The 17,705-nt window shown below is 32.8% G+C and overlaps 2 protein-coding genes across 3 annotated transcripts; both read right to left on the reverse strand.

The window, feature by feature from the left end:
- Positions 1-2,385: 2,385 nt before the first annotated feature.
- Positions 2,386-4,623, reverse strand: LOC123218149 (CBS domain-containing protein CBSX3, mitochondrial). 2 transcript variants are annotated; one of them, XM_044639396.1, is made up of 6 exons: positions 4,481-4,623; positions 4,101-4,366; positions 3,939-4,020; positions 3,042-3,115; positions 2,827-2,887; positions 2,386-2,732 (listed from the first exon to the last, which is right to left on the reverse strand). In XM_044639396.1, exons 2-6 carry the CDS (start codon positions 4,356-4,358, stop codon positions 2,590-2,592), a joined length of 618 nt encoding a protein of 205 aa, XP_044495331.1. In that variant the 5' UTR covers positions 4,359-4,366; positions 4,481-4,623; the 3' UTR covers positions 2,386-2,589. The 2 variants fall into 2 exon arrangements, with proteins under 2 accessions (XP_044495331.1, XP_044495332.1); XM_044639397.1 differs by having other exon boundaries at positions 4,101-4,369; positions 4,484-4,600.
- A 2,462-nt stretch (positions 4,624-7,085) lies between these two features.
- LOC123217924 (60S ribosomal protein L10-like) lies at positions 7,086-9,308 on the reverse strand. The gene is made up of 4 exons (XM_044639008.1): positions 9,185-9,308; positions 7,832-8,333; positions 7,501-7,582; positions 7,086-7,354 (listed from the first exon to the last, which is right to left on the reverse strand). Exons 1-4 carry the CDS (start codon positions 9,192-9,194, stop codon positions 7,280-7,282), a joined length of 669 nt encoding a protein of 222 aa, XP_044494943.1. The 5' UTR covers positions 9,195-9,308; the 3' UTR covers positions 7,086-7,279.
- Between the last annotated feature and the right edge of the window lie 8,397 nt (positions 9,309-17,705).

The raw sequence follows: 17,705 nt of genomic DNA on the forward strand, positions 1-17,705 counted from the left end.
ATGGTATCACGTGCCAGAAAGAGGTGATCACGTGCTGTCATGCACCAAAATAAGGTCTTACGTGCCTTCACGTGTCAAGTCGACGTTGCATGCACCAAAACAGGGGCCTACACCTACCTGTACCGCTAAGATTAAGCCAAACACACTGTCACACATTGAAAATAGGTTATCACGCACCTTCACACACTCACACACGTAGGTCAATGGTGATAGTCAATTTTGACCATTGACCGATCAACTGACCAGGTGGCGTTAATCGATTTAGGCTAACCTGATTGACCGACGAGATTTTAACCTGAATTTGCGTGATAAACCTTAGAAATTATGTATGTTTAATTGGTTGCCTTCTGGCCGTTTTTCGATGATGAAACAATGAGGCTTTTGTAGCCCATTGGTTGATGTCATTCTCGTACCAACGATAGCCACAAAAGTCGTTAGATTCGGGCAATATAGTGGCTAGGAAAACACACTTTTTGGTCTCAGTTTTGGCTTTGTTTTGGTCAATTCCGATGTTAATCCAACTAGTTTTTAATTTCAATACATACAATACAATGCCTAACAACAATCTAGCATGTTTCTCGTCACTAATTTCATACAATTTTAGTTGAATTGAATTCGTCTCTAAAACGAATTTTAATAAGAAATTCAACCCAAAACAACAAAAACAAATTATAATCTCTACAAAATCCATAATTTCATTCACAAAACATATGACAAATTCACATCCTAGGCTCTGATACCAATGTTGGGAACAATCATGCCAAAAATAAATTATGTGAAATTCTATAAATAGTAAATTTGCGTACCCTGATTCATGTTTCGATGAAGTCCATTCAAATATGGCACGAGGTTTCGATGTTAGTCATTTCCATGACCCAATTTGCATCACGTATTGTTTTTATTTGGGAGACAAGATCTGTACTTTTTGGTTTTGTAAAAGAATAAAGGAGTATTGCTTTTCTTTTGATAAAAAAAAAAAATAGTGTAATCTCGTAATTCTTGGGAGAAAGTAGTTTTTGGACTATTTATAAGTGTCCAACTGCCCTCCAACTGCCATCTAATAACTGCCCTTGGTAGTTGAATTAAATCAAATAGGGTCGACCCATCATAGGTGGACCCAGACCCAGTATATTTATAACACTTTATCAACCACATTATATTTGGTTTAATGCATTAAACTAGATATATCTTTCGTAGTGAATTTATCAATCATATTTAGCTCTGCACCAACCTGTTGCCACTTGAATCAAATCAAACATATACTTCGTTATCTATGTGAAACAAAAAATTTGAGATTACTCTATTCTATCAAATTATCTAAAAATCCTATTTTGAATGAATATGCAAATGTCGGTTATTTGTTTAACCCTCATAATTCCGACTCGTAGATAGAATATCATGATGACACAACAATATCATGATGCTCCACCAAATATACTTTGTTTGCAACATCTTCGAATCATTCAAAGATTCTAGGTCTTCATGAAACTAACAATAAATGCATATGGCTACGCTTTGTCATTCATCACATCTATAATACATACAGTTTTTCTCTTGCAATATACACTCATTTCATATTATATAAAGACAACATATCATGTATTGCTCGAATTAGAGATGAATACATTAAAAGAGATAAAACTAAATATATCTCACTAAAGTTCTTGTCATACATATCCCTCTCTTAATACACACCTTTTCTTAATGAAACTTTGCACGTTATTCTACCAAATAATTTTGTTTCCTACTTTGTATTTCTAAAGCCTTTAGGCTTCTGTTTCCTTTAACTTTAAATATATTTAAATTTCTCTATCTTTCCAATTCATTCAATCATATTTATAACACCTAGAGGTTTTTTCCATTCTTTTGTACATATTTGATAGGATAACAGGATTTGTCAATTCATTATTTATTCAATAATTTTACCGTCCTCTGCTGTATGTTTTCCATCATTTTCTGTCACTTTCTCTACGTCTAGTTATTCAACTCCAAAAATCAGTAGAATAATCTGCTGCAAACAGCATCCATACCCCTTTAAAAGCTTTTCTCCAGTTGCATACGCCAAAGAGAATATAATACTATTTCTGTCACTTTCTTCACTAAGAAAACCTAAGGCCCATTTTATTTATAATCCAAATAAATAATTCTCAAAAACAAAAATACAACGAATATTTAGAAAATGCATCCCATTGATGTTCAAAAACCTTTGTGTGAAAACCATTTTCAGAAACATCTCAACCCACATTTTGAAACATATACACAAACATAAACACACAAAAGAGTACTTGAATTCTGCATCAAACAGGCCCTAGAGACTTATGAATCAGTTATTCCACCAAATAGAACAAACATGCAGAAATAATTCATCATCATTTGCAAAGGAAATAAACACAGAAATCCCAAGCAAAATTTAAGTCCGGGTTATTGATCTGTTAGTCCACATGGTATTATTTCATGTTATAGCATATCAACATCTGCAAAATCATAAGACAACATGAAACGAGATGCACACAAATCACCATTTTTGCAAGCTCCTGGTTATTAGTGTTCAAGGAGCTCAGCTCAACATTCCATCATTTTCGTCATTATCTAATAACCTCCCTGTATATAAGCATTCAAGCGGTTTAACTCCTCACGGTGCTCGCGTACCACAGCACGAACAACATCACCGATTGACACCATGCCTATCATTCCCCTATCATCAATCACTGGAATGTGCCGAATGCGCTTATCTGCCAAATCATTGGTGCAAGCTTACAACTACATACAAAATGAACAAACTAAATGAATGAAAATATTTAATGGAAGTTCCAGAAGTATTTGAACCTGTCATCAATTGCATTGCTCGCAGGACTTTGGTGTTGGGTGTGACTGTGATAAGCTTGTTCTGTAAACACCATATGGTGTGAATATTTAATCGCCAATATACATGCAAGCAGATGCATGCATGAATAAAAGAAAATCACCTAATTATTCAGTAAAGAGCATGAAACTGAAAAGTCAAACAAAACAAATATTCGCAAATAAGAATTAGTTAATACCTCTTCAGTCATGATGTCCCCAACCTTAGTTGACTTGGATGATCTTCCCTGCACAATGATCTTCCGGAGATAATCTGAAATTCAATTGTCAAAACAGGCGAAATGAGCAGTCAGGAAAAAAATTAAGAGAAAATTGTGTGTGAACTAGCAAACAGAAGAAAAGCAGAAAAAATACTTCCAAGTCTCAAAGAGAAACCCAGTAAATTCACCATTTTACATCTGGTGCATACCATCAGTCTCTAAACCTTAGAAACAAAGGTTAAAAACATGGAAAATAGAAATTCAAGAATCATTGCAGTAAAAATAAGCAAAGTTGTAGAATGATGAGCATAAGCCCATCATATATTCATATTTAACAAGGTGGATTATCATTCTCTAAAGCCTCTACAGTCAAAAGTCAATGGTCCATAAGGATCCTCGCTATTAAAGTCCAAGCCTCACAAAATCCCCTGTAATCATGAATTGATATATAGACACATAAAAAACTTATCTTGATCCAGTTTCACATTCATTTATAAATTTTTTTTTTTTTAAGGAAAAACAAAACCGTATGAGAAAAATACTTGAATCATAAACCAAAAGTGCGAGGATTCCCTATAAACTTTTATAGATTTTACAACCTATATACATATCAATGAACATGGTTAAGATTTCTCTGCCTTTTCTATGTTTTCCAATTAACCACCATTCACACCTTCAATTTTGCATAAATAAAAATTGACCCAAAAAGAAATTATACTACAAAACTTTTATCAATAACCTTAATCAACATAAAAAAAATCATGTTATTTTTGGGTTCTTTTCCATTCTTATTAAACGAAATAAAAAAATCAATATAATTAAATAAATCAATAAATATACTTTTACTAATGAAAAATATTTAAAAAATTAAAATACCTCTCTCAGTAATAATCCCAGCAATTGATTTTTGTTCTCCAGGTTTCACTACAACCAAGGCTCCAACATTGTGTTGGGTCATCTACAAACACAAGTAAATCGATCAATGATAAAACACTAAAAATTTGATAAAAATTTCAAACAATATTTTACTAAGCTTACCGACTTGACGGCATCATAAACAGTATCATCGGTAGTGCACCAAAGCCAAGACCCATCGGCACTTTTACCTTTATCTTTCAAGATATCTGAAATAGTGGTGCTCTCAAATCCATGCTCTTCTATACGAGCCGATGAAACCGATTCATTTCTTGAAAAAATAAATGGCCTCAGCACCGGATTCACCACACGGACGCGTTGCAAAAAAGCAGTCTTGATCAAGCTCCCATGGGACATAAACGATTTAATGGCTCCTTGCATTATTTAACCTTAAAATCAAAAGTTCAAAGATTAAATTTTCTAAAAATTATAGCTTTAAGGATTAAATTTGTAAGATCTATAAAGAGTGCGATGATGATGATGAAGATGCAAAGATTGTTTACCGGTGAGTTGAGGTAGATGATAGCAGATGAGTGAAAAGGATAAAGCCTAACTGCTGCTGTGTGAATCTTATTTTTATGGCCACAACACTAATTTCCACCACAGGTTTAGTGAAAATACGGTCCACCTGCAAGATTTTAAAAACCTGAATACTTACCCATTATCCAATTTTTATTAAATTATTATATAATGACGGGTAAAACTATTATTTTACTTTCTATATTTGAAAAAATATATCATTTTATCTTATTTTTTTCTAAAATTTTAAAAATTAAAATTTCACTACAACCTCAACTTTGAAATGTGACTCCTTCCCCCTTTCCCCTCTTAGGGTTTTCTTCTTTTCATTAATAGCCATCATTTCCATCCCTTCAGCCGCCTCTCTCCTTGACAAATGAAGCCCACCGATGGATCTAGAAAAGCTCGAAGAAGCTGAATCATCTCCAGATGAAACTTCCATCATGCAATTCCTTTTTGTCCAAAACCGATTTGCATCATTTAATGAAGACTCTTCGTCTTTGTGTTTTGTTGGGTTTCATTGGGTGTCAACAACAACGATAAAGAGAGAAGGATGGAATGAAGATGGTTTCGGCCAAAGTTTGGTAACTAGAGAAAGTAGGGAAGAAAGTAAACCTTAACAAAGGAAAAACATAACTTTTCAAACTTTTGGGTGGAAAAAAATATTTAGTTTTTTTAAACTAAAAAAAAAGTAAGATATAATTTTGTTTATTTTAATATTAATTGTAAAATGATAGTTTTATCTTTACAATTAACTAAAAATTTTAACAAAATTTGAATGAAGGGTGGTATTTGAGTTTTGAAAACCCATCAATGAGTGTTTGAAAATGAACTAAACTTTGGGTGGGCATAAGTCTATTGGCCTATTTTTATTGGGTTAAATGACTATTTCCCACTAAGTTTAAATGTAAAGACAAATACACGTTTATAAGGTTTCAAAAACTAAAATATTCACCCATTGAGTAAAATTTGTTAGAATTTTCTATTAAAGACAAGAGTAAATTTTACCTTTCATATTAAAAATATATAATTAATCCCACTTTCTCTCTCTCCCCACCCCCCCAAAAAAAAATTGAAAAGTAACATTTTTCCTTAACCTCAAACTTTGAAAAAGTGACATTTCAACTTTACAAACCCTCGGTTTTCTTCTCTCTAGCAATAATGTTTGCATGGTGATAGAGACAACCACCATTCTCCTCCCTTCTCTCTTTCCCATGGCCAGTGATGTCCCATGATAGTCGAAGATGGGCTGACAACGAAAATCAAAGATGAAGAAGTCGAGGCCAATTCTCAAATCTAACACGTTTTTTGTTAAATCAGCTTTAGATGAAACTTTTATCGTGTGATTTGTCTTCATTTGAAGCAGAATCGAGAAAAAATGAAAGTGATGCTAGAGAATTAAGACTTTGTTGCGTCGTCGCTTATGTCATTAGAGAATTCAACATTTGTCTTCGATTTTCATCCTTGGTTGTTCTTTGTCTATTGTGAGACGTTGTTGGTCGTGACAGAGAAAGAAGAGAGAAGAATAGTGGCCGTCTTCGTTCCCATTGTTGGAGAGATGAAAACTAAGGGTTTCTAGAGTAAAATATCACTTTTTAAAATTTTAAGGTTAGAGAGAAATGTTGCCTCTTAAAACCTAAGAGAAAAAAGAGATTAATTATATATTTCTTAATATAAAATGTAAAATAATAATTTTACCCTTATTTTTAATAAAAAATTTTAATAGATATTAGTAAATAGGTGGATATTTGAGTTTTTAAAATTTTATGAGTATATATTATCGTTGTATTAAAACTTGGGGGAAACATAGTTCTTTGGCCTTTTTATTGTGCCCCACCTTACTTGCCACGTCATACTACTTTTTGTCGTTGTGCTACCTAATTTTTTTTTCGTAAATTTTTTATGGAATATTTACACAATTATCTGATTCATTTTGTTCCTACCTCAAATAAATAAATTTAGATCTGAGTCGGTGGTAATGGTTTTTAATTTTTTGTTTTAATTGAAAAATATTATTTTTTTATATTTGTAGTGGGACCCTATCTCATGATTTGCTGATCAGCTTTTTCCTATACTGGCCAGATGTGGGTTGGGCTGCGAGCCCGCCCGGCTCCTTTGAAGGATTCAAAACTTTCCTGGCTAGCCCAATTCTTGGATATGGGTTTCCAAATATTTTTATTTCTGAAACACTAGAAAAATTTTTGTTTTAAACAAAGGTGTCCATCATAACTGGTCTAGGTTGAATTTCCGCCCATCTTTATTCTAGCAAGCCGACTGACTGGGTGGGCTAGGCTAGTTTTCCTAATGACGAACCCAACCTGAGTTCTTTTCTCTCAGTTTCTTACCTTCAGGAAATTAAAGAAAATGATAGAGACAAAAATTTAAAAAAATTACGCACGCGAAAAAGGTTCAGTCATCTAGAGAATATGCCTTTTTGGCTATAAGATGATATTTTTGCTAAAATAGGTTACTCGATGATGCAAGTTACTCATAAATAATTCAGGGTTTTTATGTATATGATTTCTGTATAACGCAATTACTGATTGATCTCCACAATTCATAAAGACGGATGGTAAATTGCACCAAATATTAGAGTTCGTAAACTTGTTCTAAATATTAAGAGAAATTTCAATCCCAAAACAAATTACATAGATCTCAACTTACATTAACTTTAAAGTGAAAATACTTCCAGTATTTGATATTAAAACAAAACAAAGATAACAGGAGTACTGCTGCAATAGGTTTGGCTAACTTCCAGCACGTTCTTGAGCCATCAAACATACTTATGCTGATGTAGCAGTATCTAAAAATGCCCTTCCTGGTTGACGATTCGCCAATGGTCCATGACATCCAAGAAGCTGCAACAATCAAAATCACCTCAGAATACACAAGGCCGAAAGAGACAGAAAAACGAGCACACTACTGCACAATTTAATAGTCACATTATGTATGTATTACTTCGATTATTGCAGAATTTTAAATAAAGTAAAACCAAAAGGCAAACCTTAGCATTGACACCATCAGACAGAATACGGTTCTCTGATTTGAACTTCAAATAATCAGTGCGGTTGAACTTAGTAAAGCCCCTGAAATTGCATATAAAGGTCAGTGAGTTAGCCAAGAACAGTCCGGCTAAAAATACCAAATGAATATCTGAAGTTTATTTAAAGTAGACTAGGCTGGGTGATTTATGGTTAACATAATAATATCTTTCAACAAGAAATTATCATGGTATAACTTTAATCTCTGTTAAATAAACTAAATCAAATTTGGCCATTCATCAACCTTTTGAAGGGACTATATAAATAAAATTTAATTGAAAAACATCTACACACCACTTCCTACTGACGATGATCTTTTGACGACCAGGGAACTTAAACTTAGCACGACGGAGAGCCTCCTGAGCGTGATGACTGTTGCTGTCTTTGCATCGAACAGACAAAAGTACTTGTCCGATGGCTACTCTAGCACAAGTGCCCTGAGGCTTACCAAAAGCACCCCTCATACCAGTTTGGAGCCTATCAGCCCCAGCACATGAAAGCATCTTGTTAATACGGAGGACATGGAATGGGTGAACTCGGACACGCAAATGGAAGGCATCCTTCCCAGCAAACTTGGCCATATATTTATTGCAAGCAATTCGTGCAGCCTCAAGTGCTTCACTTGATACATTTTCTTTCTCCCATGAAACTAGATGAACACAGAAAGGGAATTCATCAACACCTTTCTTCTTCATTCCCACATCATAAATCCTGATCTTGGGATCAGGCACACCACGACAGTATCGTGATTTTGGGTACGGTTTGTTCTTGATCTGGCGGTAACACCTAGCAGGTCCTATGAAAAAAATTCAATATCGAAACATTAATTCATTAAAATCCACCAATAAAGTTTGCAACTTATAAATCCTATATATTCAAATTCTACAAATCTCAAAACTTATCTTTAAAATTAATATATACCATCCGAGATCTAAACAATATTCACCTAACAGAAATAATGGAACAGAAGAGGTTTCTATACGTAATCAAGAATACAGTAAACACATTTTAAGGACACATATATTCAAGGTTCTTAATACCACAAATTACAAAAAAATCTAAACTAGACTGAACTAAATACAATTTAAGACATCCAAAAACATTTTTTAGAACAGCCCTCAACAATTTTGAACCTATGAAAGCCTATCCTATCAATAGAACATGTAAATTTATTCACTAACTGATAGAGTTAATTAAGCTAGAATGCCAAAAAAATCAAACGCGTTTTTATCAAAGACTCATTCACTGCTCTTAAATATTACAAATTAAAGAAATAATCAAAATCATGGAAAAATTTTTACAAAAATAATTCGTCAAATAACACACGCAAATTCTGAGAATAAGACATTTTATGTGATCTTATTTTCGGGTTAAATAGCAAATAAAACCATCAAACTGAAATTGGAACAAAATAAAATATAATACAGATATAAAAGACTTCTCCAAACCATCAAAAATTGAAATACGAGTCTCAAAATTTTAAGCTACACTCAATTAATAGCGGCAATTCAAATCTGGCATCAGAATACATAAAACAAGCCAAATTACAATGAAAAATAAATGCAAAAGCAAATATATTGAAATATATCTTAAACAAATCTGCACAAGGATCTATTTTGTAATGTATTCAAAGGAAAGGGAACTTACTTCTCCCCATGGCGTAAGCGGCAGAGAACAGAAACCCTAAAAACTGAGGGCGGGCTTGGGCAATTTATAGATGATTGAAAACCCTGACACGTCTTCTCTTCCGTCATTCGATTGGTGGCCCAATACTAGAGGCTTCTAGATCTAAGCCCATAAATTAAGAGTTTGGATTACTTATTTGGACCAAATTCTGGCTATTATCTTAATTCCATGGTTAATATATTTGACTTCCCCTAAAAGCCCCTTTATTTCTAGTATTATTACTAGGGTTGGACTCGAATCGAGCCGAGATGAGCTTGAGCTCAGCCCGGTTTGTATATAGCAGAGCTTGAGTTTGAGCTCATGAAAGTCAAGCTCAAACTCGACTCATTTCGAGCTCGAGTTTTTAATTATTTTGTTATTAAAACGATGTCGTTTTAATACATATTAGTTAAGACGACGCCGTTTTATATCAAAATTTTTAATTAAAAAATTTAATGAGTAGCTCAAGCTTGATCGAGCTTATAACAGACTTGATTCGAATCTAACCTTAATTATTACCATTTCACTTATTTTATCTGTGTGATTAAAAATAATTACCGTTGGAAAAACCTAAATAATATCAACCACGGTTTTGAAAACTAGGCAGACCAATTAATCTGACTGGTTAAACTGAAACTCATTAATTAAAATTATTTTAATTCATTTGAAAATTATTTTTAGAGTTAAATTGCTTTGAATAAGATTGAATTGTTCAAATTATCTGGTTATACTGAGTAAAAGATCATGTTTGACCCAATTAATATGGTCAAACTGATCACTTTAAAATCAACTCTTAAAGTACAACTAGATGCAAAGACCAACAAATAGCGATTAAGTAGTTTTCTAGCTAAAAACTTGTAAGGTAGATAATATAATTAATAAAACCCAGTTTTGATTTTTTTTTGGTCGATAATAGCCACAACCCAAAATCTCGGAAAAACCATTGATAAATTTTGTCATTTTTTGCGCAATACATCCTCTCTTGATCAAATGTAGATAACATAATCGATAGCCAACTAAATCAATGTCTAAATCGGTCCCAAGGCATAGAACCCCCAAAAACCCAAAATTTTTTTGGGTTATAGCACATTGGCCCTGATTGTGGCATAACCAACGATAGATTTTAATTATTTTTTTGCACTATCTATCATTTCTTGACCAAAGGTAGATAACGTGATCGATAGCTTTAAAATTTTGTGCCTAAATTAGTCTTCAAACAAAGAAATATAACATCTACAAGTATGTCTCAAGAGCAAAAATGTCTTTTTACATGTTTCATGATTATGATTGTGGCAAAAGTTATAGTTTAAAATAAGTATGTTTATTGAGTTTTTCTGTTGATGAACGATTAAACATAAAGAGTGCACACTTATAAATTTGACGTTACACATTGGAATTTTTGAAATCGACATCTGGTCGTGCATGCCTAAGATGCACATCTATGCAGTTCTTTCATGGACAAAGTCATTATCACACTTTCATATGACTTGTTTTTATCTCAAGATTTAGAAAAGTTAGGTCAAATTGTGTTCTCGAAAAAACAAAGTTAATGTATAAACATTTATCCTGTATAAACAAATAAGCATTAATATATACAAACAAAATTGACCCTACTATATTTTATGAAAAAACATTATTGTTGAAACATTTTTCATAATACATCTTTAGACATAAAAAAATAAATCTAAAATGTTGTTAATAATTGAGCTTTGGAGCTTATAAATACAAGTCTAATTGTCTTCAATGAACATCTAAAGAAGCTCCATGGATCTTCTCTCTCTTTCTTCTCCAAGTTCATCCTTCTTTAAAGAGAGAAGCAGCAAAGAATTTGAGTTTTGTTGTAATCGGATTAGTAACTTACCAGAGTTTTCCTATCTTTCCCTTTGTGTGTTCAAGAAATGGCCTCCACACCCTCTTTGCTGACCAATGGCATGAAGATGGCCTGAATAGTGCATATATGGCTGAAAACAGAAAAGGAGGTAAACTATTACAAGTAGGGATGACAATTTAGGCCCGACTTTAGAGGCCCCAACCCTAACGGGAAAAGGATTCCCCGATAGAAACGGAGATGGTGATGAAAAAATCCCTGCAATCGGGGACGGGCTGGGGATGAGGATACATATGTCTTAATAACGTTAAATTTGAGACCAAATTAATTAGATGTTGAATTTCAAGCTCAAAAGTAACGTGTTCTAAAATTTTTTAACCTCATAATATTTACTAACAGGATTTTTAACTAAACCAGAAGGATGAAGATTAATGAAAACTCATAATATGATTTTTTGGGAAAACTCATACTATTGATTGAAAAACCTTGTTACACCATCAAATCTATAACTCTGATGAAAAGCCTTAGTACTTCTAACTTGGTTAATGAAATTTTTGCATCTCAACATTCTCCCTCAAACCAAAAACACAGTGCATGGCTTGAAAAAGAAGAGGCATAAAATTTCAGCAACTAAACTCACTAAATCAGCATATTAAACTGCTACTTACCCTATTCCCGAAACACATCATCATAACAACACTTCTCATTACATCACATTCACACTACAACATCATTATAAAAACCTCATCAATTGCAGAATTATCACTTGCACTTACTGCTTTTCTCATCATTTATCAAATAGACATGCATCATATTAGTAATACTAACAACACAATTAACATTATATATGCACACAACTACACCCCAATTTACATGCACATTTCTGAAAAATCAAAAAATTCAACATGACAACCAGCACAAACATACTCTTCTCTAAGAAATTTCAGACTACACCACTCAACACAAATAAAATAAGAAAATCCTCTCCCAAAATTCACCATACATCTCAAACTATAGAAAAAATAATAATAAGAAACTTCTCCCAAAAACTGCACCATACATCTCATAATAAAATATGCATCAACCAGAGAACCAACACTGATGTTATCACATCAAACAACAACAAGACTAATATATGCAACCTAAATCTATTCCAACAAGTGTCTTATTCATGCAATTTATATAGAAACCTATTAGATTTGGGTCCACACATGATGGATCGACCTAACCCAGTTGCTTGCATTAATTGCAAAGGGCAGTTGATTGGAAGTTAGAGGGCAGTTGGACAATTATAAATATATCCAAAACTGCCTTCCCTGGTGTAGATGAACACATTTTTTATAGAAGAGATTATTTCTTCTGTTCTCCCTAGAAACCAAAGCACAGAAAGCTAGTTTTCCAAAATGCAAAAGGAATTGGCAGTACGTAAACAAATGGGTTATGAAAATGATTAACATCAAAACCTTAGAGTACATTTGAGTCATCTAAAAACCAAAATCAAAACTAGGTATGCATTTATGTTTACTGTGAAATTATAAAATTTATTTTGACATGATTAAAAATGTCCAACATTGATATCGGAGTGTTAGGTCAATCCATGCCAGTAATTTTGCATTTCATTATATTTTAAATTTTGTGTTCCGCTTGATTTTTGTTAAAATATTCGAATTTTGTGTTCAGATCAACTTTAATGAGATTGCATGAAATTGAAGTGTGTAAATGCGTTAGAATGATTGCTGGACACATGTTACCTGCATTGGATTGAAAATCACATTGAAAAATGGCCTAGATTGATGGTTTCATAGACCAAAACTGTCGCATAAAACTATGAAGCATTTTTCATAAGATTTTGATGACGATGATGCCAATTATTGGTGCGAGAAGGACCGCCAGTTAAAGGGCTTCAAAACCCTATAATTTCACCCTCGCTTATTGAATGAAATTAATGAATTAGATGGCGTTGATTTTAGGGTTCTCTGGCAAATTGGTTGGCATTGATTTTATAGTTATCATGTTGGAAAAACCTGATTGCCTGACCCGTTTGGTCAATAAATTGCTCAAACCCATTAGTCAATGGGTTAACTTGATCAATCAATTGGGTAACCGGAACCAATCAACACCCACCAAGGCTAGATGATCGATCAACACAAATCAACGATCATCGATCATGGTCAACACTAGTCAATGGATAATCGTCAATCAACGATAGTTATCCTAGCACATGGAGGCACGTGAGAGGTGTTTCTTAGTGTATGGCAATGCGTGCAACTCATATTTGGCAAATGAACATGTGTGCAAGCAATGTTTTGGCATGTGAAGGCGTGTAAGACATCATTTCAGTGGGTCAAACCATGTTTTGGTGCGTGAAACCCATTTTCTAGTGCATGACAACTTTGTGATGCTTAAATCGGCATGTGGAATATATTCTATAGATCCTACGACGTGTAAAGGCATGTAATGTCTAATTCCAGCTCATGAAAACACATATAGGTGTTTCAAAACACATGTTTCTAAGTTATGCAAGCTTGTTGACTAAGGACCATCAAATATAGTATAAGATGTGACAATTTGATAATCTAATGGTACATGTTGGGACTTTATATATATTCAATAAAAAGATTTAGCCCTAGAGATAAGTCGAATTCTCTTGATTGGAAAGAGATCATATATAGTCTAATTATATTCATGCATGACCATTAGCCCTCCGTAATAAATTATCTTATTTGAGACAAGTATACGAAAACTTCTGGAATTATATGGATACATTACAACTTGTTAAAGAGCAATGCATAGTAATGAGTGTGATAAAATCCACATTTTTTTATTGTTGTTCCCAAATTAATGAAACATCAGGCACTTGTCGTATTGTAAATTACATGAAGACTTTATCATGGATACAGGTTAATGAAATTGTCCTAATCATAATAAGTGATACATTTGTTGGATCACATATTATTTGTTGAATATGAGAATTCTGATATTGCTAGAATTTAATGAAATTCTTATCCAAAATTAATATTGGCACAATTGAATTAAATTTTAAACATATGAGTCATGAAAAGTGATTGGAAATATAGCAAACTTTCGATTGTAACCACCAAACATGATACCTTATCACTACCCAATTAATCAAGGGAGCCTAACCACCAAACATGATATCTTATCACTACCCACACTACTAGAAAAGTAAAGTTGAAAAAAATAGTTTAAAAGATGTTTGAATTAGGTATCATAAGAGCTAGCACTAGTCCATATTCTACTACTGAAAAAAAAGGGTGAAGTTTTGCGTAGATTATAGGGCTCTCAATAAAGTCATAATCCTAGATAAATTTCTCATTCTTGCCATTGATAAGCTTTTTGATGTATTAGGGAGAGCTACCATTTTTTCTAAACTTGATTTGAAGTTAGAATATCACATATCAGGGTTATTGAAAGAGATATGGATAAGACAACTTTTCGAACACACAATAGACATTACGAATTCCTAGCAATGTCATTTGGGCTATCCAGTTTGCTAGTAACATTTCAAGCGCTTATAAATGACATCTTTCATTTTCACTTGAGAAAATTTATTTTAGTTTTCTTTGATGACATTTTGATTTATAGCCTAGATATGCAATCGTATCTAAAACATCTATCAGTGGCATTACAACTCCTCAGTGAGCAATAACTAGTGGTCAACAAAAAAAGGTTCTTTCACTTGTTAATAGATTGAGTATTAGGCCATATTATATCGGTTGAGAGGGTAGACTAATCCTACAAAAATCGAAAGTAGGTTAAAATGGTTGGTTCTTATAGATGTAAAAAGGTTACGAGGATTCTTGGGGATTATAGTTTACCACAGATGCTTCATCAAAGGATATAGAAAAACAATAGAACTCAGTTGCTTAAAAAAGTCAACTTTGCATGTAATGAAAAAGCATAAAAGGCCTTTGAAACATTAAAAACAATAATGATCACAATACTTACGTTAGTAATGTCAAATTTTACAAAACCATTTGTGGTCAAAACAAACATATCAAGAATCAGCTTAAGAGCAATATTAATGCAAGATAAGCACCCAATTGCCTACATTAGTCATGCGCTCATCAATCGCAATCGTCTGAAGTTAGATTATGAGAAAGAGTTAATGGCAATTTTAATCATAATACAAAAATGATGCCACTACCTATTACATCACCATTTTATCATTCAAACAGACCAAAGGAGTTTGAAGTATCTAATAGACTAGGGAATGTTAAGGGGGTACCCACAAAAATAGGTGGTTAAGCTCTTAAGGTTCGACTTTGAGATTAAATATTGACCAAGGTGAGAAAACAAAACTATTGATACCCTATCCAGACAAGGAGAATGGAATAACTATTCAATAAAGTAAGTATAACTATTTATAAAATAAGGAATAATGTTCTATAGGCTTATAGGATTAACAAGTTGCTTTTAATTCCTAGAATAAAGAAAACTTAACCATTCATATTAAATACAAGTGCATAATAACAAATATGAAGCATTGTATCAAAAATAGAGAAACTTATATTAAGTATGAATGTGTCATTCGAAAGGGTAGTTGTTGTTATTGTGCATTATCGTAAGTTCTCCTAGTGGCTCTCAGATTGCAGTTTATGAATTATTAAAGCTTTTGCTAAAGGCTCTCAACAAAAAAAGTCTCCATTTGAATGAATGTTAATGCATTTTAATAGCTTTCTTTATCCTTATATACTCAGGATTCCTCGAAGATCCTTTCCTAATTCTGTTTAGCACCAAATCCACACTTTCCTAATATTCTAATGTTGATAGGTCTGGATACTTTCCTTTTCTTTCCACTTGCATCAGCTGATTCCTAATGTGATTAGGAAATTTCTTTAAGTGTTTTCCATTTCTTCATGTTTCCTTAGCAAATCTTTCCTAAATTCTTAGATATTTTCCTATAAACAAAAAGAGAATAATTAAATGAAATAATTAATAATTATAAATAATATAATGAAAATCCTAAACTAAATTACTACTAGCTATAGAATTTTTATGCCTTTTGACCCCGTATGTGAGTGCATGTTTTTAATACAACAGTTTGTGAGACTGTTCAAGGTATTGAAAGGTGTAGGTAAGGTTACTTACTGGCTTGCATTGCCAACAAGCATGGATCACATTTATAACATGTTTCATGTGTTGCTGCTATATAAATATATCAGTGACTTGACCCATGTACTAAGAATTAAGTAATTTGACATATAAGAAATCTTCGATTCAAATGTTACACAAATGGTGAATGAGCTGAGAAATAGGTAGATTCCCCTAGTTAAGGTTTCATGGAAGAATTATTGAGTTGAGAAGACTACATGAGCATTCAAGCATGACATAGGTCAAAGGTTTCTACAACTCTTTGAGTGAATTTCAAGAAAGAAATTCATTTAAAGGGAAGGGGGGAAGCATAAATACAAGACCTATAGTAAGCCCAAGGGCATTTCACTTTTTTCTTTTATGTTTAATTATGTGTTATATTGAGTAATGAAGATATTTCAATGGGGACAGTCATGTATCATAAGGTGACACCTATTCGTGTCTTAGAAGAGCAAAAAAGTCATTTCACATTGAGCATGTGAAAACAACTTGGTTCATAAGAGGTGAACACTCATGTGTATTAAGGTACATAGTCATGTATAGTTAGCAAATTTGAATTTTTATGGATAAGATCAATTTCGTGAAAAATTTAGAAATTTCTTTTTATGAGTAATGCCACTCACGCCCGTATATAAGAACTACACACCTGTGTGTCATGTTTGGTAGAAAAATAAAAAGGAACACAATGCTATTATGCATTATTTTTTACACCTAAACTTTTTTAGCCTTAAAATAGAGAAGAAAAAGAAGAAAGTGAGAGCAACCAAGGTGCATCAAAAAGAGATTAAATCGAAGGAACTTCAAAATCACACAAAGACTTTGCTTGAACATCAAAGGACAAGTAAGTGTGGTGTTCTTTTGGTTAATTAGATTTTGAGTACAAGATAATGATCAAGGTCTGCTATCTGAATTTCTATTTTAACCTAATGAATTGTGATTATAAGCCTATGATATATCAACTATGAAGTTAGTTGATAAATCTTATGATATGAGGAATTTGATGTTATAATGGTGTGTAAATTTGTTAATATAAGTTGTTTAGACATGTAATGATTCTTTGATTGTGTTTTGATTTGTCAAAACTTAGTTTAGACATCCGAAAAATGCAAAATACATTAACTAAGAAAATGTGTAGATCATAATGCATGATCGTGTATGTAGGTATATACACCCATGTGTCCTTTTGGTAGAAGAAAACTTCACAAGCAATAGTGCGTTTGCTTTGCGAAGAAATTTACACACGATTGTGTGGTATGAGACACATACTCATATGTGGTTTCCCCAAAAATGAAAAACCATGTGAAACAAAGAAATAAAAGTGCATAGTCATAGGTTTAGCATTGGTCAATGCAAACATAAATAAAAAATACCATTTTACCTTGATATTATGTGTAAAGAGGGGAAAAGAAAAGAAAAAGAATAAAAATACTTAGTTAAGGCAAGTAAAGGTAACCAATTATAGTAAAAATGTCTGACTAAGTGGAAGACAACACAAACCCTAACCAAGTCAAATCTAGATCGAAAATAAAAAAGTTAAGTAAAATGGTGAACACTTAGATA

The sequence above is a fragment of the Mangifera indica genome, chromosome 6, assembly GCF_011075055.1.
Source record: "Mangifera indica cultivar Alphonso chromosome 6, CATAS_Mindica_2.1, whole genome shotgun sequence".
Taxonomy (NCBI): domain Eukaryota; kingdom Viridiplantae; phylum Streptophyta; class Magnoliopsida; order Sapindales; family Anacardiaceae; genus Mangifera; species Mangifera indica.

What these genes read in the sequence shown, in the direction of transcription:
- LOC123218149 (XM_044639396.1), bottom strand. Translation starts at nt 4,358, where the DNA reads ATGCAAGGAGCCATTAAATCGTTTATGTCCCATGGGAGCTTGATCAAG. An exon ending in TGGGATTATTACTGAGAGAG is followed by an intron (nt 3,116 to 3,938) that starts GTATTTTAATTT and finishes ATTGAATTTCAG; the next exon opens with ATTATCTCCGGAAGATCATT. An exon ending in AGCAATGCAATTGATGACAG is followed by an intron (nt 2,733 to 2,826) that starts GTTCAAATACTT and finishes ATGATTTGGCAG; the next exon opens with ATAAGCGCATTCGGCACATT.
- LOC123217924 (XM_044639008.1), bottom strand. An exon ending in ATCATCGTCAGTAGGAAGTG is followed by an intron (nt 7,583 to 7,831) that starts GTGTGTAGATGT and finishes ATGCAATTTCAG; the next exon opens with GGGCTTTACTAAGTTCAACC. An exon ending in CTGATGGTGTCAATGCTAAG is followed by an intron (nt 7,355 to 7,500) that starts GTTTGCCTTTTG and finishes TGATTGTTGCAG; the next exon opens with CTTCTTGGATGTCATGGACC.